The 25,642-nt window shown below is 35.3% G+C and overlaps 1 protein-coding gene across 3 annotated transcripts in view; it reads left to right on the forward strand.

The window, feature by feature from the left end:
* The window catches only part of PPP1R12A (protein phosphatase 1 regulatory subunit 12A), a gene marked incomplete at its 3' end in the record, with an annotated part of 115,181 nt that overhangs the window by 55,791 nt on the left and 33,748 nt on the right, over positions 1 to 25,642 (forward strand). For all 3 annotated transcript variants that reach the window (XM_083860246.1, XM_083860247.1, XM_083860245.1), the window contains exons 3-11: positions 6,534 to 6,652; positions 12,825 to 12,984; positions 14,777 to 14,921; positions 17,078 to 17,152; positions 17,591 to 17,679; positions 17,798 to 17,955; positions 21,728 to 21,849; positions 24,335 to 24,550; positions 25,324 to 25,418. In XM_083860246.1, coding sequence (XP_083716372.1) covers positions 6,534 to 6,652; positions 12,825 to 12,984; positions 14,777 to 14,921; positions 17,078 to 17,152; positions 17,591 to 17,679; positions 17,798 to 17,955; positions 21,728 to 21,849; positions 24,335 to 24,550; positions 25,324 to 25,418 — 1,179 coding nt within the window. The remainder of the gene's footprint in view (positions 1 to 6,533; positions 6,653 to 12,824; positions 12,985 to 14,776; positions 14,922 to 17,077; positions 17,153 to 17,590; positions 17,680 to 17,797; positions 17,956 to 21,727; positions 21,850 to 24,334; positions 24,551 to 25,323; positions 25,419 to 25,642) is intronic.

The raw sequence follows: 25,642 nt of genomic DNA on the forward strand, positions 1-25,642 counted from the left end.
TCTAGCTATCAGAAATTCTTGGGGTTTGTGTTCTGCAAGAGGAAATCATAAAATTACCTCGGGTCTCTTGTTGATATTAGCTGTCTTAAAGCCATCACTCATGTATTTAAGGATAAATAATTGTCTAGTTATGCCAAATCACCCTAATTGGTCTGATTTAACTTGGTGTTTTGCATGGCTACTAGCTGATGATACTGCTCGTAGAAGGAGCATTCCTTTATAGAAAGTGTTGCAGCATTCTTTTTTCAAAAGAGGAAAATGTGAGTGAAAGTCTTCTGGATTTTGCAAAGCAGCATAACCTTAAAAGCGCCTGAGTTTTTGCATGATTTGATTTAAATGCCATCACAGAAGCCTGTCTTTATTGTGCCAGTCTCTGTTCAGTTTTAAATGTTCAGAGGCAGAACACTGAGGCACAGCAGTGACTGACAGTGTGGGATGGCATTTTGCAGAGTGCCTGAATAAGACATCCCTGTGAGTTTGACTTTGTTTTTCAAGTCATTTGATTTGCTCTCCTTTGGTCTTAAAATCATGCAGGAGAACGGATTCTTGGCCCACTTGAATTGTGTCCGTTTCGGTTCCAATGCTGAATTTGGAGCCTTCATTTTCTTTTCTGAATCATAGATTGAGAAGAGAGAGCTGCAGTAGTACCTCAGCTGTGGAGAAAGGCTGGGGAAGGTTACCAGTTGGTTTTCTCTCAAAGGGGTGAGGAGAGTCCCCGTGGTGCTGTGTGAGGGGTCCCTGCCCAGGCAGGCAGGGCTCCTCTGGGCCTGGTGAGACCTGCCATTGCCTGCCCCACGCTGCACACATCTTAACTCCCTCCCCAAATGCTTATAGGGATTACAACATAGCTTTCCAAAACTGTGAACTTGTGGCTTTTTATCATTACATTGATCTGGGGTTTGAATTACATGTTCAAAAGTGAGTGTGACATTGTGAGGGCGTGATTGAGGGCTGGCTGTGCACTGGCTGTTCATACCTGTTCAGCCAACTGTGTGCTTTCCCTGGGACTTGCCTACTGATAGAGGGCTTATTTATACTGTGTACCACAACAGAATTTAGCATAATGTTACTCTAATGCTACTGGCTTTGCTTCATGTTTGTATTATTTTAAGACATTCAAGGAAAATAAAAAGACCAGGCCTTTCTTCAACATCTTATTTTGAGAAGTGTATCCTTATAATTCAAGAATCACATAGAAGCTATAATCCTATCTCTCAATATGTTGTCCATACAGGCATGTGTACCTTTGCTTACCTGGCTTTTAAGTGTTATTTTTGCTGAAAGTTAAATACCAAAAAAACCCCGAACTGAGAAAACCAGACCAAAATAAAACTACATTTGGAAATGACAAGTAATCTTGAAGGTAGCATTTCTACCTTGTCTAACAACAACATTGTTAGGAAATCAGAGTGGAACTATTTTACAGTTAGAAAGTATTTTAAGAAATGTTCCCATACATTTAAAGCAATAAAAGTCTGAGAAGGATCAGGGTTTACAGTTTCAGTGTAGTTCAACATAAAAAAAAATTGGAAATAGGAATGTTGAAATTTTATAATTTTTATTTGTTAAATGTCTCTTGAAAGTCTAATTGTTTGGCCAGAGTTATTATAAATGTAATTTTATCAGTAATATGAATGTTTTACAAAGATGTACTTTTAAAAGTGCACTGATACTTTATATTTAAAAAAATAAACAGTGAAACAATTCTGAAAGGCTTTTTATTTTAAAAAGGCAGTTAAAATACATATTCCAAAAATGTCAGTCTTTAATTTTTTTCATTGTTTGTTTCTTCAAATGAGGATTTACACAGCTGCATGAATACAGTGATACTTTTTCAGTCTCTAGCTCCTTATTATCATTCAATTAAGATACTCATGGAATTAATTTGAACTCCACCATGAATGGATTTCTTTTAAACCAGCTAAGTTTAGCTGAAATCTTAAATGTTAGCTAATTAGTTAAAAGTTCTTGGCAGACCAGTTGTGCTGTTAGTTGGGGCCTCCATTAGCAATTAGGCCGTGTTTCCCAGGAAGGACACACTGAGCGTGTTTATTTAAAATGTATAAGTAATATTTTTTTTCAGCAGGTCCCGCTCATCACATTTTAGGAGTCAGGACCTGCTGTCCAGTCTTCCGAGCAGTCTGATGGTCCCACTTGTTTGCGCTAGTTAGTCTCCAGTGAGCTCAGTAAGCAGTTTGTAATAAACTGAATCAGTTCAGCGGCCACTTCTCTGCTCTTCCCTGTGCCTGCCACCCTTCTGGTGACCTTCAGGTTCAGCCAGTACTTCAAGTTAGTTATATCTGTAATGACTTTGCAAACTTGTTTCCAGATACTGTGAACTGGGCCAAGGTTCGAATGTAAACATACGCCCCTCTTTCTGGTGCTGAGATAAATAATATGAAAATGCTGTCTGCAGTGTTTGCTGTTAGCCAAGTTGGAGCATCTTCCAGATTCTTAAGTTCTAAATTCAGAGATATGACTCAACTTTGTATACAAAGTGTCTTCAGAGAGAGGTGTTTTCCTCTCTTTTTGTCTATATATGCATTTTGTTAACAGATGTGTGTACACACACACAAAATTCAGTTCTAAGGGTTTTTATTGGTTTGGGATTTTTTATTTTAAATTCAGAATATAGGCCACGTTGCTACTTAAAATTTTTTATTTCCAGTTCCTGGGATTGGTTTTGGTGTGGACTGTTCGGCTTTTGTAGAGAATCTCAGAGGGTTGATTTTTATTGTCTCAGATATACTGAGATTCCAGCCCTTTATTTGTGGTATAAAAATGTATTTTTCATTAAAGGGTGGGAGAGTATCTGGGTTTCATAGTAATTCTAGAAGAAAAAATGTTTGCTTGGTTTTTTTAAAGTAGTAAATTTCAGTTTTCAGTAGCTATTGAGGAATATACAGCAGTGACTCCTAAAAGAAAAAAAATCAGTTAGAAGTATATTTGCTGTCATAAAACAGTGGTATTGAAAAGCAAACGCGTTCTTCCAGTCTTAGTCAGACTGCATAATCTTTGTCATGGAAATATCAGGACAAAAGTATTAGGAATTATTTTCTTTTCTTTTGCTGCTTTTGTCTCTCCTAGTATTCCTGGGATACTTAGAGTTCTCTATATTTAGACCACAAGAGTCTAAAAGTGGTAACTTTAGCTTCAGTGTTAACACTTGAAAGCTTTAACTCAATAAAGGAGCATGGTATGAATCAAACTACTGTTTCCTTGTCATCTATTTAGATTTGGAATGAACACCTTCTAATACATTATGTGGATTATCACTGGATTTTCTGAATTATTCTTCTGTAATTGTCTGTTGAACATGACTATTTTTGAACACGTGAATTCCAAGAGATACAAATTCAAGTGTTATACCAAAAGGTTTAGTTGGTGATGGTGGAAATCTTTTTACTTTTTCACTGCTTCCCAGTTTACATAAAGCACTTTTTTCTAGGCATGGTGTCAAAAGGTTCTAGACTTTCTATTACACAGCTTCAATTTCCTTTTCACTGTATACTTGTAGCTGTATAAATTAAATACCTCTCAAGGAAATGAAGTTATATTATGTTTGCTTGCTTTAGAAAGGCGTCTTTTCAAGATGAAGGAAACATCTACTTTTAAAAGGTAAAATACAAGCAGTAGTTTGTATACGTTGTTTGGGTTTTTTCCCAAAACATGGAAGTCCTAATATATGCGTACATACCTACACACAATAATACACTGTGGCATGTGAAGATTTTAGTATACGGTACCAGAATAACTGAAATGTCAAATACACCCTTATTTGAAGTCATACTGTAAGTTTTAATTAACATTCCGTTTGGAATACAGTTCATTTGAGAAATAGTTTTCGTATGTAAACAGCAAAATCTTCTAGTTTTCAGGATTATTCTGGTATTGTCTTCTGCTCAGTTATGCCCTACTACAAACTCAGGGCGTCATTCGCTTGGTCTTGTTTACCAAATCTGTTTTCTTTGTGTATGCAATGCAGAGTCAAGTTATCTACACATGGAAAACAATTCCTCTCCTTTCCGTTGGTAGCACTCAGTTTCTAATGAAACCATTGAGTCTGTAGGTAGCAGGTTGACTTCGTGTACCATGTGAACCCTGTCATTCCTTTCCTGAAAGTAGCTGTACTGTAAGTAAACAAATGCATACATACACTTTCACAGGACAGGGTAATCTGAATGATACGGAAAACAGAAAAATGGAGATTTCATTATCGGGTTTAAAAGGTTTAAAGTAGTTGGAATTTGAGTTACTTGCTTTATAACAAATAATGTTCTTGCACTTAATTTACTTGAGGGGATGACTGTTAATTTTTTGAGAGGGATAGCAGCAGAGAGGCCTAGTTGGGGTGGCTGAAGGAAGGCTGGGAAAAGAGTGTTCTCACTTCTTTGGTAAGGAGTGTGCTGCCTTTCATCTTTGTTGTGTTTCTTCCATCCTTTTAAATCTTGTGAATTTGGAGCAAGTTCACCTATCCTTCCTTTGCTGATCCAGGAAAACCAAAGCCCTGTAAGCACGTGCAAAAGGAAAATCAGATAACTACTTCTCCAACCCTACTAATCCCCTAACGTTGCTGATCTGATTTTGATCTGTAAGCAGCTTCATTTTGAAGTCTGCTTTAAAGGATCAATTGATGGTGAAGTCATCCATCTATATCAATAATAACTATTTTAAATGCTGTGCTAGCCTTTTATTCATTCCCTACACTCTTTTATGCATTTGTTCTTTTATCATATCTATAAATGATTGACCCAGATGACCAAATGCAACTGCTTCAATGAGATACATATTTTCCTTACAGAAGTGGTTTAATTTTCTGCTAGAGGTATTATGTGTAAATATGTAAAAATTATTTTTTCCCCCGTCTGTATTTAGAACACTGTAAGCATTGAAAGAATGTGAATATGGATGTTTTTAATAAAGATATTTTTGTGATTGACTTTATTTTGACTTTGTAAAAAAGTTGATTTCCCCACTGCTGTTTCGGCCTGTTTAGCAAACACCTGCATAACAGTTACCTAATCTGTGACCTGGGGGGCTATTTCACTGTTAATACAACTAGTATTGTTCAGAAAAGTTTTTCCTCTGTATTAATTTTTCATTCCTGCAGAAGATCAGTCTTTTAAAAGGAGTGAGGTCAGACTTAGAGAACATCACTCTTTCAAGAAGAACAGTATGAAACCAACATATATACCAGCATTAAAATTGTTGGTGGCAACTGATGATGCATATGCCAGGAGATAATAATTGCATTTCTGGGACTTAGTTTTCGTTTTGTGACCTACTAGTTTTTACCACTTCTTGGTGTAATTACAAAGATTTAGTAACAAGTACTACTTAAGTCATACATTAAAAAATACAGATGTATGAGAGTATTTGATTCTGAGTTATTGATTAAAGATAACAGATTCCAGCTATCTAGAATGATAATTAATTGGCAGAAGTTAAGCAGCAATAAAGTGCTTCAAAGCATTTGTATTAGTGTTGGATTAATTCTGTGATTGTCTCCTGCATAATTTGGAATTCTGTAATAGTGAAGGTAGGAAAGCACTTTTTATTTTGTATACCTGTTATGATAGGTGATTGATTCTTCAGTATATCCTGATTTTTTTTTCTTAAATATCTGGAAAAAATTAATCAAGCTGTGCAAGGCAGGAAATGTGTTTGCAGCTTTTTGCTTGTCTTGACTCCTTGTCATGGCTCAAAGTATTGACATTTTTAGGTAAATGGAAATACTATGTCAGAAGCTGCAATATTTTATTGATAAATTTTAATTGTTTGTTCACTGTAGCTTGTCAATAACTTCATAGGCTTATGGTTTAATACAATTAAATAATATAATAATTTTGTTAATAATAATTAATTAATAATATAATACTTGTTGTTGGAATTGATCCTTTGATCTAACTGGAAATTGAGAATGTTGGCTTCTTGACTCCTGAGACAGTAACATATTAAATAAGAAAACATAGTGGGGTTGAAATTGGTAAAGTACTGTTTTCTTTCTCCCCCTTGCGTTCTTCCCCACCAAAAGCTGACTTTATGAATACTTAAGAGATGTGGGGGTTTTTTTATTGACTTTAAGAAGCTGCCAAAGCGATCAGGAGTCATCATTCTGGCAAGCTGTAGAAACATTATGTGCCACTGAATTTGTGAGTTACAGGAAAAGTGACTTAATAAGAGGAGGACACGGGAATTGGTGATTCCATCCCTGTTCACCTTGTCATCACTTTTGGTCATTATCTAGCCATTTTCTTCTTTCAGTTCTTCCAGGTATGTATTAAACATGTCAGGAGTCTTTGTGGCAAACTGAAGACCAGAAGGCTATTTGTATTAATGGGTATTAGGATGAAAAAACATAGGGGTATTCATAGGTTGCAGACAGTCAAAAGGGTTTGTACTTAGACCAAGTATAAATGTTTCTGTTAATGGTATGTGTGCATATGATATCCTAGTGCCTGCTATTTTTTTTTTCTTTTTGCATCAGCTTTGCTGTGTTATTTACAGGCTTTTTTTTCGTTGTCTATTGGCAGGTATTTAATTAGTCAAGGAGCACATGTAGGAGCTGTAAATAGTGAAGGAGACACTCCATTAGATATTGCTGAAGAAGAAGCAATGGAAGAGCTGCTTCAGAATGAAGTAAATAGACAAGGTAATTTTTCATACAGTAGGTGGTTGTATTTATGGACACTAAATGTATTTTCCAAAACTTGGGCTAAATTGTGACTGTTAAAGCCAATTTATTTTCTAAAGAGAGTTGATCAATATAGAGTGTACAGTGTTTTAAGTGTATCTCTTAAAACAGATTTACATAATTTAACAGTAAACTAGTAATTGTTTCAGGCTTTGCTCTGTTTTAATTTATATGCTTAAACCCATTTAATGCCCAAAGGAAATGGTAAAAAGAAACTGGAAGACATGATCTGCAAGGAAGTAAGAGATACCTACTGATACACAGAAGTTGACAGTGGTTTTTGCAAAGGATTTAGTTAATTGGTGGTGTTAACAGAAATTTGATTAGCAGCTTTTACAGTTAACACGCAGTGAACATCAGATGAGACTGCTGTGTGTATTTTTTGTCTGTATTACCATTTCTCTATTTTAATTAGTTGTTCTCTTTTCTAACAGTCCTGTCAATCTTTGCTTGAGAGTTTTTTCTGGAATACACCTCTGCCTAGATTTTTTTAAGGTTGTTCTTGGAATGCTTGGCTGTACTGATGTGTGATATTAAGTGACTGCAGTACTTCTTTGTGAAATTGGAATTATTTGGGGAATGAACTCTTCCAAAATCTCTCTTTTACATGTTACTGCTTTTTTTAGAAGAAATATTTTGTTGTATGAGATTTTACATACATTTTTATAATGCAGATACTCAAAATTACACACTAGTTTGTATTCTTTTGCAAGTTTAATTAAATTATTTTGAACAGCCCAATTGTAAAATTAGCATAATGCCACAGCAGGAAAATTTCAGTGAGGTTTACATATTTCACAATTAAAGCTTACTGTGTACGTTACCGTCTTTATAAATCTGAGAAGAAGGTACATGTTCCCACACTGTAGGTATTAGCTTCTAAAGGAATGATTTAGGTTTTAAAATACTAAATTTAGTTTTAAAATACTAAATTTCACTTGGTGTGGACAACCTACTTTCCTTCCTCTTGCATTTCTATGGCAGTTGGTTTGGTTACTTGTTTCAGGGAAGTAGGGAAGAAGGCCTGCATTTATCCCTCCTTCTAAATTCGTGTTTGAAGGCGTAAGAACTAAGACGTAAGGGCTTTTACGCGCAGAGATAAAATCACAGGAAGTATCTCATGATTGAGGATGATAATGGAATAGAAAGGGTATGAATCTGGATGTGAACTTACAGTGCATATCTTACTTAATCATGAGACAGTTGTCTCAGCAATAAGGTTTTCATTACGCACCTTTGATGGCATCCTTAGCTTAAATATAGATATTACATAAATTTGTGTGTTAGTGTTACATAAAAAAAGGATCATTTAGTCACTATCAGAATCACTTAGAAAGTGCATAATTGTGTGTGTTGTGGCTAGAGAAGTAAAAAGCTCTAAAATAGAAACCTAATTGTTTCTCTTAAGTGGAATTAACAGTCATTGTGACAGTTTCATCTCTGGCTGTACATGTAGCTGAATATAATTATCCCTCCAGCAGTAAGATAATTCATATTTCTTCCATATGATACACTCCTTCATATCAAATAAAGCAGTGCCACAGTTTTGATAATGCAAGTTAACAGTGGGGTCCATGGAATGATCGGCTCTGGCTCAGTGTTAAGGGTGGTGGAAGACCAGCCTATTTATTTTGAAGATAAACAAGTCTGGGTGACAGAATATCCTATCTCTGTGTAGGTAAAATATGCCGTGTGAAAATGAAGTAGGCATTTTCCATAACATTTTTGCCTTGCAACCCTTTCATATGTTTATTCCTACATTCATTGTAGTTTCGTTTTTGTGTTGCAGTGTTAATGCTGTAAATTTTTGCTTCCTACATATTGGGAGTCAGAGTTGTTTGGTGGCAAAAGATTGCTTGGAAAAATTGGTCAGGTTCATTGTGATATCAAATTTAAGCGATGACTTTTGATGTTTGTTTCTGTTTGAAATCTGAGACGAACCACTTGTTACATCTCCTTTTTTACTGCTTTTGCAGGCCTTATGTCTGTATAGGAAATGTTGAAACAGACTACTCAGCTACTCAGCACTCTGTTAATCATCAGTTTGTACTTGCGCTCAATTTTTAGCAGGTATCGAGCTGTATTTTAAGGACGTCTTATTACAGGACAAAATGTGGAAGCCTCTAGAGACACTAAATGCACAAAAATAAATCTTAGAATACAATACAGTTCAGTTTTGTGTGACATTACAGGCTTAACAAAATGTTTCCTCATCCTGTTTTAGCATTCAGGCTCCAAGGTCTGATCTGACTAGAGAGGAGATGGTCAGTGATCCAAAATAATCTTCTTGTTATACAAGTTCTATTGTAAAGGAATGTTGGCCATTGAAGAACGATTTTCTACTATTATTTTCCAGTGTCTGTTTTTCTTCAGTCATTCTGATCCCCACATGCTACATCTCTAGATTGCACCAAGGGTCAGATGCCTTTTCGGGTGTCCTCATGTCCTGCTGAGCAAACAGCATGACTTGATAAAATGGGCTGTGCAGGAATTGTGAACTAAGGGAAAAGCTATCCTGTAACTGAAGCTGTACCGCTCCAATAGTTAGGAAAATATTTTTCTACCCTAATCTTTGGTGGGGAATTACTGGCTTAATTATTTTTTAATAAAACCTAGCTTAGTTTTGTAATTTGTGAGAAGGTAAATTACATGCTCAAGTAAAGCATTAAGATTTTTTTGACCTAGTTACAAACACTTCACAGATAACAAAATCAGGTGTTTTATGGAAATTATTCCAAAGTAGTGCTGAACAACTGTTCTGTTTTCACTCCATATGGTTAAACTATTTTGTGTGTTATAAAAAAGCCCTTCTTCTAGGACTTGTTTTATTGTTCCTCCATATGACTAATATCTTTTGCATTGGTGAATCCCATGTATATATAGGGGCCACTGCAATCCTCAGATTCATTTACCTTTATCAAAAACATTATTTAGTTTCTCAGTGTGACCTGTTATGTTTCTGCTCTGCAGTGTTTCAACACAGAGCTGTGGAGGTTATCTTCTACCAGTAAAGTTTTCATTTGCACTGGCAAAAACCAGCAGACTTGAAAGAGATTTGGCTTTAGTCCTGGCCAGCCCTGGCCACTTTTAAATGTTGTCTCTCCTCAGGGCTTGAGTGGGGTTAAGTATAATGGTTTGAAGTGATTTTTTTAGCTGTTGATCATCAGATGTCCTCTTAAAATTATTTTTAACTGCTTAAGCAGTTATTTTGAATTATAGGAAACATTCTCAGGAGGTGAGTGAGTGGGGAGAGGTGATGTGAGGTGAATCAGGGGTTCAGTGTGGTAGCTATTTATTCAGTAACTGTCAGAATGGTCGCTCCTGTTCCAAGGAGAAACACATGTTCCTCATTCTTAATTATAGGTAATGTAACAAGACTCTCCCTGATGTACTGCTTAACTCAGATTTGTTTATGTGGATAAAATGCGAACTATTACATTTGTATATAAACATTCACTTCATGAAGTAAAAAGTGGGTTGATCTTCCCTGCAGTATCTATAAAACATGCCTTTATATGGCTGAGTCGTCCTGAAACAATGATTCAGCAGTTCAATTTATGCTGAATTTTCATTAAATGCTCACTGAGCAGCACACTGTTTTCAAACTTCTTTGAGGCTGTTGAGTAACACTTGTTGATCAGAAAAAAAAGTGGAAGCATTTATTAATAAATTATTAATTATTTAAGTTGTTAGGCTGCCAGAGAGGTTAGACACTGGTGGTGTGAGCGAGTGCTATGGCTGAGGCTGAGCTGGGAGGCAGCGCATTGCCATCTATGGGCCGTCGGGAGAAAGGGATGGAAACAGATGATGAGCATTTTCTTTTTCCCTGGTGTCTTGGTAGAGTCTGGAAAACAAAAGGAAGGAGAAAGGCCCATACAAGGTATAATAAAGGCTGTTTACATTCCATTTCTCTAGTTAATAATGGGAATTGTATTTATCTCAGAGCACAGCTTTTCTTTTGTGACACAAAGCTTAATTGCCATTTTCACGCCAGTTATTAATGCCGAATGTTTTATTTAGATTGGCAAGATTTCGGTACTTTCTTCTGTTGAAATATGACCAGAAATTTACTGTCCTGTAAAATAATGTATTGATACAGCCATTAAACCTCTACCATTATATTTTGTTTGGGCTTCAGAAATGCAATAGTTCGTACTATTAATGGAATTTTTTATTGAGCAGTAGTTACTTTTTCTGCAAAAGCATTGCTATTTTGACATAATAACCTGGTTCTTTAGGCCTGTCTGGAAAGTAAACTTAGATATGACCCATTAGAAGCTCACAAGATCAGGGTCTGGAATGAGTTTTTCTTCTCTGTTTCTCCTTTGTACAATAGTGCCTCAGAACAAACAGCTATGTACATGAACCATTTCACACTGATAAGCATTTTTTCAGATTCTTCAGGTGGAGAAGGTTACTCATGCTGATAAGGATTCACAGTTGGACTTTAAGCATACAAAAAAGGGAATGGACATTAATGTGACTAAGAGATGATCAACTATACAGTATTTATTTACATAGTAGTGTTTTGCAGGCAACACTGACGTGTAAATGACTACTCTAGAGTATTGTCCCAGGATCTGCTGATCGCTGCTCTGTCATTCTGAAAGGCAAGCAGATGCTCAGGCCCATGAAGTTACAATTTACAGTAATTCACAATATCAACATGTAGGAGCTTCCTGAGGAATGAGAATATGTGATTATCAGTGTGTTACTGATTCAGAGATCGTGGTCTTCACTCTTTGTATTTGTCGTATTTGTACTTGGAAAGTTTTCCAGCTTTTTCCTCTGCTGAGTCCCTCAACAGCCTTGTATGTCTTCCTGCATCTTGGAGACTCAACATCTAGATTATGGTTTTCATTAGTTTCTGATAAAATGTAATTATATTCATTTTTTACCTAAATTGTCAAGATTAAGATGGTTTTGCTGGTCAATTAATTGAATGAGTCTGGGAGTTTGGTTGGGTCCTCATGACACTGACTGCTTAACTAGCTTTAAATACATTACGGTACTTAGTGAAATTTTATCTTTTGATTGTCTTTAGCATAAAGTTTTACAGTATATATCTCCCAAGCCCCTGCATACCAATGTGTAAGATTAGAGAAATCATACACATAAAGACATTTTCTTGAAGCCTGGGCCACTGATTTTCTGATAGAGGTCAACCCAGATACAATTTGTGCTGTTGATGATCAGTTTCTAAATTGTTTTTCCTTATGAGTTGTCACTATTCGGCCATCATAGATAGAATTATGCTCATGCATAGTTCTTTTCAAGATCTCTTTCCTGCTATGTTTTGAAGTAGTAGTTACAAAAATGCTTGCAAATAATGTGTGTTTGCATTACACATTCAGGGTCTGGAACTTTTTTCCATTTGTTTAACCTGACGCTTATACTTGTAGGTGTTCTGATGGTAGGACTGTGTTTCTCCCTTTCCATCAGTGTATGACTTTTTTTTTTTTTGGTGAGACTTACTGTAAAAAGTTTTCAATGTTTCTGGTAGTTTTTTAGTAGAGCTATGCAGTGCAATATCCAAAGTGTTGTCTATTTGTATATAAGATTTGTGGTTCACAGTGATAGGAGACAAACCAGAAATGCTTTAGAAAGTATAAAAGATACAGCTCCAACTTGTCATCAGTGTTAATAAGCAAGATTTCCCATAGACATCTATTTGTAAAACAACTTCAGCTGTTTTCTACTGTATGCAGATACATCAACACAGACTTCATTTTTTGATGCTTAGAAAATTAAAATAGAATTTTTTTTTTTTAAACAGGTCACTTCAGTGGTTATTAGTGTGATGGTAGACATTCTTAAAATAATGAGTTTGAAGAGATTTAGTAAATTGATTTTTATATTATTTATTTATAATCCTTTTTCCACCCAGCCCCTCCTTTTTTAAAAAAGACAATATGCGAGCTGTCTTACAATATTGGATGTTTCCATAACCTTGGAATTAATCTTCCAAAAAGTATTAATATCTAATTCTGAACATAATTCAGATTGTTTAGTTTTTATTTTCCTATATCATATAAATGTGGCATAAAATCTGTTATATATTGAATTGAAGTATTTGAACTAAAATATTGCATGTCTTTTCTTCCCCTGTCCCCCACCCTGTCTGAATTAGGGGTTGATATAGAATCAGCTCGAAAAGAAGAGGAGCGGATAATGCTGAGAGATGCGAGACAGTGGCTCAACAGCGGCCACATAAATGATGTCAGGCATGCAAAATCTGGGGGTACAGCACTTCATGTGGCTGCTGCTAAGGGCTATACAGAAGTCTTAAAGTAAGTGTGGTTTAACTTTTTCATATTTTATTGTCTTGATGTAATGCTGCTTGGAATTGGGCACTGCCAACTTTTAGGGAGTGTATCTTGAAAATCTCAGTCTCTCTAGAACAATCCACTCTCAAAGCTTGATTTTATGTTTTCAAGCACTCATAAATCATGATGTTGTTAGCTTTCTATTCTACGTTATTCAAAATATGAGTAACAGTATACATGTTGAGCCTGAATACTTACTTAAGAGAAGAAAGTTGATGAAAAACTTCCTTATTTCCAAAGCCAGCTATGTAAACAAGCTTAAGACCTTTTTATAATGCCAGTTAGCATCCTTGTTACTGTATATTTTCAAGACACCATCTTTATTTCCATATATAAAGAAGAGCTTGTAATCCAGGCTAAAAATTTTTACACTTAAAACCCAGATAATTTAATTTTGTGTTTTGATAATGTTTTTAAAAATCATGACTCTTGAAATCTTCCCTGAAAAGCTTTAGGCTTCAGGTGTCCCCTAATTCACAGCTTTTCATTAATGTAATATCAATACGTATTGTAACATATTTGATTGCTTTTTCATTAAAGCTCTACTTTTGTTATAGTAAAGCATAATTAGTAATGCATTGCTTTAACATGGTTGTAAATCTATTTGACTGCTTTAGCAGTGCTAGGAGCACTTACAAACTCTAAAATGAGTGAAAATGAGCACACATTCCGACTGTGAGTATCAGTGCCTTTAAGGTCTGCAGAGCAATTTATTAAATGGGAGTTCTGTTTCAAAAAACCCTGAGGCTTCAATGTGATGAAGACAAATTATTCTATTGGAAAAGAATAATTTTTGTTTTAGAGAAGCAGGTTGTAAGAGAGTTGTATCTTTAACTGTTTCAGTGGTTTTTAACTCCCTCAGTTATTATCTTTTTCATAGTCCAGTCTGTGTACTTCTCCTAGGAGAGGCAAAACATATATGCAGGAAATTTTTTGTGATTGATACAAATTATCAAAATGTGTGCTCTGCATTGGATGCAAGAATGCAAGATGTACAGCTGAGCATGTGAAAGTTGACTCATTGGAGGATATTACTATAAGTATATTGGCTCTTGAGAAACTGAGAGAATTTTTTTAAAAGAATGTTTTGTTCTTGTGTGATTTTTAACAATTATGGACAGTGGTTCAGAGAGCTCTTAGCTCTTTACATAAAATACTTGTTAGGTTAAGTGTCTTTTGTCACGTTGATGCTCACCTGGGAAGCATGATGAATGTGAGTGCAGAATGCAGGTGGAACAGGGTCCTCTCTTTGAGAAACTCTGCTCCCTGTCAGAGAACAGTTGAAGAATGTAAACTCTAGATTTTTGCAAAAAGTTGATGACAGGAAATGAAAGTTTCAAGCAGCTAATTTTGGAATGGAAGGAGGTTCTAATAGTTTTCTAATAAGAGCACTGTATCTAACAATTTTTAACCTTTTTCAGCTTTTTCCCTTAAAAAGCCTTTTGCCATTACTGGATGTACAACAACGTACTAGAAACATTGTTTCTAACTATAGAAACAGTGGTCTTTGGAGAGGAAGGGAATAGCAAAGAAAATGGAAAAGGCTGTTTTTCTTGAGTTTTCCTTAAAATATATATACACAAGTGACAAGTAAAATTAATCAGTAGCCCAAAATTTTCAGTAGAATTTTCAGTAGCCCAACTAAAATATCTATGTGAAAAAAGGAGGAAGATATTACTAGAAAGTTTTACAATTTTTACGAAAATTTATTATCCTTGTGGGCAGTGTCAAGATCTATTTCTTTTAATTTCTTCAGGCTTTTAATACAGGCTCACTACGATGTAAATATTAAAGATTATGATGGCTGGACACCACTTCATGCTGCTGCTCACTGGGGTAAAGAAGAAGCATGTCGCATTTTAGTGGAAAACCTATGTGATATGGAGGCTGTCAACAAAGTGGTAGGATTTTTATGTAATCCTTGTCAAGATACAAAGTTCTGGTCTCTAAAGTGACTTTAGAAGCCAGGGTAAGAAAAGTGATGATAAACTGCTGTTTAATGTACGTGGAGCTTTATATAATGCATGTGTTGTGAAAACAGCATGGTTGTGTTCAGAACTAAATTCTCTGATTGTCTAAATTAATTTCTAGGCCAACTTTATACTTAGTTCTGTATTAAATAATCCATTCAATCTTTGACATTGATCACGATTGAAAAAGTTTGTTGAGATTTCAGAGGTACAAAATTGGTGACTTGATGGATTGCATTCAGGCTTTCATTTGATCTCTGAAGATGGTGACAATGCCTTTGGGTAGTGTTTTAACTCCTAAAATCAGCTTGTGTTGGTATATTAAAGAGTTGTTACTATATTATGCTGATTTGGGTGTGGTGGAAGAAACTCCTGGGCAACTCTGGACCCCCTGGACATAACCTGAATGCTTCCTAAGCTCTATTTCATTGACTTTTATGCAACGGCCTGTGTAGCTTGCTGATCTTGCTCCCAGTAGATACAAATATGTTCATCAGTTCACATAATCATCAAAAGGATCCAGACCTTTTCATTCAGCCATGTAAGTGCTGAGCTCTCATTCTTCTCCTCGTAGTGTGTTTTACAGATAGATTCTGTTCTGCTTCCAATTTATGTGTTAGATTATTTGCTGGGGTTGCGACAATGTGGATGTTGTACACTATAAAAATACGTTGGAATCCACTACAAGAGTAAGAAAAAAGGAGGCATAGAGAGATGTCAGCTGGGGTTTTTTTGTGTGTATGGACTTATCTCTGCAAGCTAGGAAAGTTTCACCTGTTTTTAAGTAAGCTAGTAAGCATTTTTGCTTTTGGAGATAGGAGTATTGAAAACGCTGGATTTGCTTTCAGTTGTATGTGCTTAGCATCTTAGAGAACTCAGCAATTACTGTTTTAGGCACCTGACTTCAGGTATCAACCCTTGCAGATTTGGGTTTAAGATGTAACCTTCCAACTGCAGCAGTTTTCTGCAAAGTGATTTTTTGTGGTCATAGTTGGTCTAACAACCAAGTAATAGTACCTAAAAATAGAAGGCCACATGAAAAACTGTAGTTATAATGCAAATATAAACTTGTGATAATAGTTCACATGGCAAAAGACCTCGAGCTGTTCTGGCTAATGCTTGTTAAAAGGTGCACATGCTTCTGCTGTATGATCAGATTTAGTGGTTTAAAGGTTCATCCTTTCTGACCAGTTAAGAGTTTTCACAGTGTAATTAGGGATAAATTTGCCTTTAGTTAATATTTTGAGAAACTGTAATAAACAAACAAGAACACCTTTCATTATTTTTATAAGCTTCTGTGTCCACTTTTAAATGACAGCTCTGTTTTTATTACTGGTTATTGTACAGAAGTACTTCCTAGTTTGATCTTGTCATGGTCCCCCCCAACATCTCAGTAAGTCCACCCAGGATGTTGATGCAGCTGCATTTATGTCAGTGAATATAGGACTTTGCCTAGATTCCAGCCTTCAAGTATATGTCCCATGGAAATCATACACTAAGAAGAAAAAACAAGTGGTTGTAGCACATCTTTTACAAAGTAGAATGTAGATTGTAAAATACAGTTTTGCTCTAAAAGGTGCTTGAATTTAAGCATGACTGCTTAAATTTAGTTTAACTCTCTTAATTCATTAGAACTTTAAAGATCAAGCTATATAGGATAGTCTAAGATGGGCAGGATACTGAACTGCTCAGGATCCATCCATTCAACTGCCATTGTGAACAGCTGTTTGGCACTAATACTGTGAGATCAATCAATCTACTTTTCATTCATAGTGTTCTGTTTTTCCTTTAAATGACAATAAAATTTTATTGTCATGTCTTTATCACTTTAAAATGTGTTTACTCATCAGGTATAAATGTTTTTGTTTGAAGTCCCCTCCCTCCCCCTCAAAAACAGGAATATTGCAAAATTGTTTTCAAGTACTGACAGACTAACAGTTTGCAGTAGAGCTTGATTCATATTTTCAAATTTCTCTCTCTAAATGTTCTCCTTAACCTGCATCATCATGTGATGAGAAGACATCGTAGTACAATACATTTAAATTCTGTTGCACAATTATGGTGTTTTACTTCTTCCCCTTCTCCAGGGTCAGACAGCGTTTGATGTGGCAGATGAAGATATTCTAGGATATTTAGAAGAGTTACAAAAGAAGCAGAATCTGGTAGGCCTTGTGCATATGCACGTATACATATATATATGTATGTTCTATTTTATTCTACATATGATTATGGTATCCGACTCAGGGCAGCATATCTATTAAAACCAAAGTTTTCAATTCAGGGCTTCAGTTAAGGTGATGTCACAGTCATCTCAAAAGCTGCCCTTACTTGGTCACCTATGGTGACCAAAAAAGCCTTGAAAGAAAAAAGGCAATCTACAACTTGCCTTGTTCAGTGGGCATTTTATGATCTGAAGTATCAACAATGATCATCTTACTTGGAATAACAGTTTCTAAGATTTTTAGAGCTTTGAACATTCATACCTTGAAAGTTTATACACCTGTCTCATGTTTGTAGTATTTAGAGATTCCCCTCCATTTGTAATTTTGTCACACTGATGCCATTCTAACAATTAAACTGCATCATTCTGTGTTTTGAAGCTTCATAGTGAAAAACGTGAAAAGAAATCTCCCCTAATTGAATCCACAGCCAACCTGGATAATAATCAGACACAGAAAACATTTAAAAAGTAAGTAAAAATAGGAAAAATTATGAAGTCCTTAAAAAGATGACTTTGCAAGCTGCCACAAAGTCCTACTTAAGTAAATTTTTCAGTACTTAATAAATACTTCTCTTTTCATACTCAGTAAGGAGACGCTGATTATGGAGCAAGAAAAGAATGCGTCTAGTATAGAGTCCCTGGAGCAAGAGAAAGCAGATGAAGAAGAAGAAGGAAAGAAGGATGAATCCAGTTGTTCTAGTGAAGAGGAAGAGGATGATGACTCAGAATCTGAGGCAGAGACAGGTGTGTTATTTGGAGCATTAGCTTTCATTAAGTATTTACTCTATAAATTTACTTATTTAATATCACCTGATACAGAGTTAAGTATGTCACATTTCACTTATTCTTCCGAATTTCACTAAGTTTCCAGTTATTTTTAAGTAAATTTATATATGGCTAAAGTCATAACAGATGTATCAAATGGATACCAGTCTTTACTGGTAGCTACTTATTTTAAAGCTATTAACCAGCTTACTTGATTGACTGCTTAAATTGGTGCTTTTTATTAGATAGATAGACTAATATAAGGCCTGAAGTAGCATGTCAGAAACATTGAAAAATTTAGAAGATCAAATTAGAGAGTAAGACTTCTTAGCAGTATTTGCTTGTGGAACTGGTATAGAGATTGGATCAGCAGAAGTGCAAGCATTCTCATTTGTCCTTATCATCTTGAAGTAATTACCAATTAATCTGGCTCAGGTATTCATAAAGTAGTAGTGCATATATTTTCAGTGTGTACTGAGATAAACTTTTAAAGGTGTTATTTTAATGTTAGCTGTTACTTCATACATAACTTCAGTTCAAGAGGAGTGCTCTTTGAAAAGTTTTGCATTGTATGCACGTTACTCTCTATTTCTCGTTGAGAAATGGAGTTAGTGGGTTGGTTTTATCTTGAACTATCAGAGTAGCAAGTACTGATACAAGAGCAGGGATAGTATCTTTTCCTTTCAAACCAGAAAACAAGTGTCTGGCAATAAGTGTTTAAAGATGTATGTTCAGTCCCAATGAAGAATATTAGAATGGCAATGCAGCAGTACAATACATAGATATGGATCTCATTAGAAATAGCTTGTTAATATTTTATACTTAAACTTTTGAAAATAAGCAATCCTTTTTGGGAGCTGTCAGTTTTCATTTTTAATATATTCTAATTTCTTCACCTGAAAAGATAAGAATAAAAAGATATTTTAGAGCTAGTCAATCTATCACAAGCATTTAATGCAGGTAGAAGTAAAAATAACTTGCAAAACCAAACTTTCTACTGTGGGGTTTTTTTCGTGGGTGGGGGTTTTTTTTGTTTCCTTTTTCTTTGTTTCTTTTGTTTTTTTGTTGTGGTGGTGGTGGTTGTGCCTTTTTTCTATGTTTGTTTTTGTCGTTTTGGTTTTTGTTGGGGTTTTTTGTTGGTTTGGTTTGGTTTTTGGGGGTTTTGGTGGGTTTTTTGTTTGTTTGTTTGGGTTTTTTGTTTTTGTATTTTTGGGGGTTTTTGTTAGTAGTTTGAAATAATCCAGTATTTCAGTATGAAGCTGAAAAAAAGTGTCTGGCAAGCTTTGTAATTAGTGTTTTACTTTAGTGAACTTGCATCTGTTATTTACTGAGCTTTGCTAAACTCAAACTACTTATAATATATAACCTGTAGTAATTTCTCTGTCACTGAGCTGACTATAATGTCTGCTGAACTTTATGACTCTGGTAACTGTGTTCTCTTCACTGCTAGTAGTTTGTGCCAGGAAAATTTGACTGTGACACAAGAATTAATTTATGTAAACTTAGGGGGGTTTAGTATCAACAAGGCTTTATCATACTTTATTTGGCAAGATACACTTTAAGCTTTTCCCTGTAGAGTTACATCTCTTAAGTTCCAAGATTTTACTTTCCGTTTTTATTATAAGGAGCATTCTGGTGAAATACTTTAACAGTGTTCAGTATTCTAAAGTAGTGGAAATGGTGATTTCTAATTTTTTTGGATAATTAAAATATTTTCCTATATTTTTGCTTCATTGTTTACATGAGGATATAATTTAAAAATAAATACACTTCTGTCTGTAAGACCAAGAAGGGAAGTATTAGTATGAAAGTAGCTTATTGCAAGGGACAGAAAAACAAGATAAAAAAATAAATTTTTCCTCAGTTCAGTTTTTGTAACCTACTTTTTTTGACATACTTTAACTTTTTTTTTTCAAATTAGTCCATCTCAGCTCAGTCATGCATACAACTATGTTCTTGCTGTTCTAGAAACAATTTCAGAGTACAGTTGTGAAAAATCCATTTTTCTTCTTCCTGAAAACTTTTTCTGTATATTTTAAAGATGTATTACTTACAAATTTCTATCAGATCTGCCTGAGCATCATTTCAAATTATACTATCAGTCCACATTTACCTTGTTCAGTTTTTGTCACCTAGAATTTTACTGCCATTTTTTTGTTTAAAAAGAACTTTTCATTAAGTGCTGGTGGTCATGTAAGCTGTTTATATTTGTTTACTGAATAACTAACATTGGAAACTTCTATTCAGCTATGTCCATAACTCAAACAAGTGTGTAACAGCAATACCATGGATTACACAACTTCTAATTGTAGATTAGTACTTTATTTAATCTAAATGTTAGTTGTGAGAACACTGCATGAAAACCATGCTTACTTTCTAAATTAATTGTTCCTAGGCTGTATGGGTCACATAGATGGAAAAATGTGTTTATATAAAACAAAAACCATGTTTTGGATCTTGAACCCCATGTTGCTTCATACTGCTCTAATAAATATGAATTAACATCTGAGCCCAGAGAATGTGCAGTTTGAATACATGAAACAGAAACCAAGTGTAACATTATGAAGCTCAAGCAAAAGCAGTGACAGCAGTCGTTGTTTCTCAATCATGACATTTTCTGTGTGTTTATGTGAGAAGGGTTAAGGTTTAAAAACCATAGACAGAGGAAGGAATTTGGACAAAGCAGAAGAGAGTAGGTAGGTAGACAATGTAATGTAGGTAAGAAAAACAAGGGACAAAGAAGGAATGAAGCAAATGGAATATTGGTGTTCTGGGAGGCAAGTCCCTGCTTCACCTCATTCTGGTGACCAGAATCCCTGGTGGGGTTCTCTGTGCAGTTAATTATTTCTTTGAACTCAAACAAGCAGAGTTATCAGAGAATAAATGTTTCACTTTGAATTGGCACCTGCCATCTGTAGTTTGAATTAACTATTACAGAACCACAGAATCAAAGGATAGTCAGGGTAGGAAGGGAGCTCTGGAAATCATCAAGTCCAACTTCCCCTGCCAAGACAGGGAGACCTAGAGTGGGTCACATGCAGAAGTGTCCAGGTGGGTTTTGAATGTCTCCACGGAGGGAGATGCCACAACCTCCCTGAGCAGCCTCTTCCAGTGTTCTGCCACCCTCAATGTTCTTCCTCATGCTGAGGTGGAAGTTCTCATGGCTATTGCTCCTTGTCCTGTTGTTGGCACCACCAAAAAGAGTCTGGCACCATCTTCAGCACCTGCTTTTGAGATATTTATACGCATTAATGAGATCAGATGAGATGCTAACATATCTCCTACTGTTACAGGTTTTATGGTCATTAGCCAGCTACTAAAATACAGGCTGTGTGGGGAGACTGAAATCTCTGTCTCCAGAGGTTTCCAAGATGTGACTCATCAAAACCTTGAGCAACTTGATTCATAGGCAGTATTGACCCTCCTTTGAGCAGAAGGTCGAATTAGGTGATCTCCTGAGTCACTTTGAACCTGAATGATTCTGTATTTCTGTCTCAGCATCTCTTGATGGTAACACTTGATGAACACAAAAAAATTGTTACATGCACAACCTTTTAGGAAAAAAAGGTGGACCTAGCTAAGATAAAAATTGGGAGTGAGGGAAGAAACACTGAGGAGTAAACGATAAAATACTGGTCGTAAAATTAACTGTAAAATTTGTTGGATAGAAATTCAGCTTGGTGTTGTAAGGGTGATGAAATTGTGAATGAAAAATGAAGATTAAAATCTTGTATTTTAAAATACTTTGCAGATAAAACCAAAACCTTGGCAGCTAATAATGCAAATACAACAAGTGCACAATCAGCATCAGTAGCTGTGACAGCGCCTTCAGTAGCTGGTGGCCAAGGGGCACCTACATCACCTGTTAAGAAGGTAAAAGAAAATACCTTTTTATTTTCTATTATATCGCAGTCTTATGATTTTCTATTCCTTTTTTCTGTATAAGTATATATTTTTTGATTCTAGTGTAAGTCCTAGATTTGGTTAACCGGTGAATTGATAAAAATATGCACTGATTCTTAAAATACTTTCTGTTCTTCCTCAGAAACTTTTATTTTTAAAAATTTTTGAATGGCTTTTATTCTGAATAGGGACCTAAAATACCGAACTGTGAAATAGCTGAATGTAAAATCCTTCTAAAAAAGAAAAATTCTGTTGCACATTGAGTGGAGTTCTTGTTTTTTCTAAAGCTAAACTTCATCTTTTGAAAGTCTCTCCTATGTCAGACTCCTCCAGAATTTCTAGAAGCTACAGTTCCAGTGTTTCTCTGTGCCTGTGTTTCTGATGCACTTTATTCATGGGAGACAGGCATGACTGTGTGACTTCTAGGAGTCCCTTGAAGTATTCAGCTAGTGCTTTGGCACGGAAGTTGAAAATTATACCTGAAATAAGAAGTAGAAAGTGGTTAATATGGTTAGGACCTCATGGAAGAGCTAGATAATAGGGACACATGATTTATTCAATGCACAGCTCAAAGCCACACTAGCAAAGCCATATTGCATGCTGGAAACTTTTACAGTTAAATCCTGTTAATTTTACCAAATTAACAGGAAGAGTTAATTTGGATTAACTTGAGTTTTACTTGGCAAGGGGAAAATAGGTATGCCTGGGGAAAAAAAATTACAATAGATAGTAATGCATAATCAGAAGGCAACATATAGCTCAACCTTCTAGAAAATCAGAGCAAACAGGATAGTAAGCCACTAAATCTTCATTTGTCATTCATTACAATTTTTCTATACACATCATCATCAAAATGTAACCCTCTACTGATGCATCTGAAAAGCATGTTCAGGAAAAGGTTAACCATGATGTACTGCAGTATATCATGTAAAGAGAAAAGACATACTACCAGGAGAATAGTATAAACTGTATTTTGCTCCTGGGAGCTTACTGGGGTTATCCTTCCATGTTCACAGTAGAGTCTACTAGTGATTCATCTTACAAAGTATACTTTAATGTAACAGGTGCAGGTGTGTGATTTAATGATATGAGGGAATATTTTCATAAGAGAGGAAATAAGTTTGATTTTAAGCTAAATTATAACTTCCTACAAATCATCAATATCCTTCTAATTTTGTTATGCAGAAATTAATGGTTTATATTTTAGCCTAAGTAAAAGGTGCAGGCTGAAAGTAAACTGTAGTTATCTTCCTATTACTATGTGAAAAGCTCAGGGCCTTCTGTAGCTACAAAATAAATGCACATTATATCAAAAATATTATAACATAGCAGGTATATGTGATCTGAACTGCTCCTATTAGTAAACAAAAACACTTTAAACTGTTTTTACCAATGAAGGCAAAGCAGCACTCTGTGTGTGATCTTGCACCTACACTTGCACCTGCCTTTTTGGGTCTGCACCATCTGATCTGCTGTAGCTGCACTTCTGCTTTTACATCATAGATGGCCAAATCAAGGAGTGCAGATGCAGTATACTCAGCTAGAAGTCAGGTTTCCTTCAGTCTGCATTGCTTTCGGTAATGCTGCTGAAGGTAAGGCAAGTTTGTGAGGATAGCTACACTAGCATGGGATATGATTCAGGGATATGAATGATACATGCTAAGAAGATAAGGGGCATGTAGTGTGAATCTTCCAGTATTCTCAACAGTGTGAGGATTTAGGCCAAGGACCTTGTAAGGTTACAGGCTTTGTTCTTCTTTTCTATGCAAGCTGTCTCTGAATGAGCTAAATGTGCTGTGTTACATTTACTTGTAATCTATTACGAAGGTTTTAAGTGTCTTACTGCTTTTTGGTATTTTATATTGTAATGAAGAGTCACTTAATATAAACCTGGGAACAAACTATATGGTGTTAAAACAACCTTTTGTTTCTATTTTCCTTCCTTTCAATCTTCATCTTTGTGTTGTCTTAAATTGGCTTCAGTATGATTTCATTCCTCCTATCATGCCTGTCGTGGAGTCAGTAGATCCTGCATCATGGAGGCAGGGCTTGCGCAAAACTGGCATTGTTCTTGTGCCCAGTAAGGGTGAAAAATCTATGGTGAGGTTCTTGTGTGCACAGGTTTATGTACAGGTTGCAAAATAACATATTTAATCAAAATGTTAATACCAGATTTGCATGTTTTTAAGTTTTTTATCTCAAGTGTGTATTACAAAGTGTGAGTTTTTGTAAGCTAACTTTTATAGGAGTGGTATTCCTTGACCGGTCTTAAGTTTCTGATCTCATTGACTAATTCAAGAGAAAAGTGTACAGGTTGCCTCTCACCACAACTTCCCTACGAATTCAGCACTTAAGATTATTAAAAACAGTTGTGTTCTCAAATCTTTGCAAGGAGCATTAATTACCACAGATGACATAAATTAATAACAGAAATTCATTTTCATGTTTTTTATAGTTTCCAACATCTACAACCAAGGTTTCTCCCAAAGATGAAGAGAGAAAAGATGAATCTCCTGCTTCATGGAGATTGGGTCTTAGAAAAACCGGTAGTTACGGTGCACTAGCAGAGATTACTGCTTCCAAAGAAGCTCAGAAAGAAAAGGACTCTGCAGGTGTTATGCGTTCAGCATCAAGTCCTAGACTTTCCTCTTCACTGGACAACAAAGAAAAGGTAATCATTTTCAGGAGAAAACAAACATTTTGAGGAATTCATACATGTTTCTTAGTATAGATGTTCACGACATATTATAGAAGTAAGATCATAGCACACATCTGTTCTTTACTAAAATACAAAAAAGTTAAATTACAGAGCTTCTTCACAGTATCTCTTAAAGTGCAGTATACCTCAGTGTCTGGTGACCTGGTACATAGGTCTGGCATTTAATCCCATTTTAGGACTTGCAAAGCTAGTAGTCATTTTTACAATTGGAGAACATCAGATATTTGATAGCTTTTACATCACTTGGAGAATGATGCTAAGAGAATCTTATAAATGAAAGAAGTCTGTTTTGTATTGATTTTTGTTTTGTAGTGATTTTTTATTTTCTAAAGTTGGTTCTGTAACCAAACATGGATACACTAAACCAAGTGTTGTTCAGGTAGCTGAATAGAACTTGAGGTTCTATTTCAAGTACAAATGTTTATATGATTTAAAGATTAAGACTAATAATGTACTGTACTATATAAAAGTGATGAACAAGTTGCTTTCAGGAATCACTGTTGGGCTTGTACTGCAGCAAGGCAGAAAAAAGAGAAAAAGGTTATTAGCATCACTAAAATAGAAACATTAGTGGTTTCCTTTTCCTCTTGTAGTCTTTTATGATATTTAACTAAAGCTTAAAACTCATTTGTCACAATAAATACAGCTGGAGTTGGCATAATGATAATTTTCCAGACAAAATAATCAATAGCAGTAACAATTAATAAAAAACTAATGTCTTTCAGGAGAAAGATGGAAAAGGAACTCGACTTGCATATGTTGCACCTACAATACCAAGACGGCTGGCCAGTACCTCTGACATTGATGAAAAAGAAAACAGGTGACTCTGAAGTTTTTGGGTTTTTTATAATATAAAATTTAAATAACATTTTAGAGTGACTGAAAACTTACATGTTTTAAAACAGTGCTAATTTATAGTATTATCTGGCTGATTAAATTATGCTAATTCATATGGCAGTCCAGTCCCTGAAGGGTTTTGATCTTGTCAATTATAATAACCTTTTTTAGAGTCCAAATTATTCTATGACAAAAGCGGAACTCAGT

This window comes from Zosterops lateralis (assembly GCF_965231275.1).
Source record: "Zosterops lateralis genome assembly, chromosome: 4".
Taxonomy (NCBI): Eukaryota; Metazoa; Chordata; class Aves; order Passeriformes; family Zosteropidae; genus Zosterops; species Zosterops lateralis.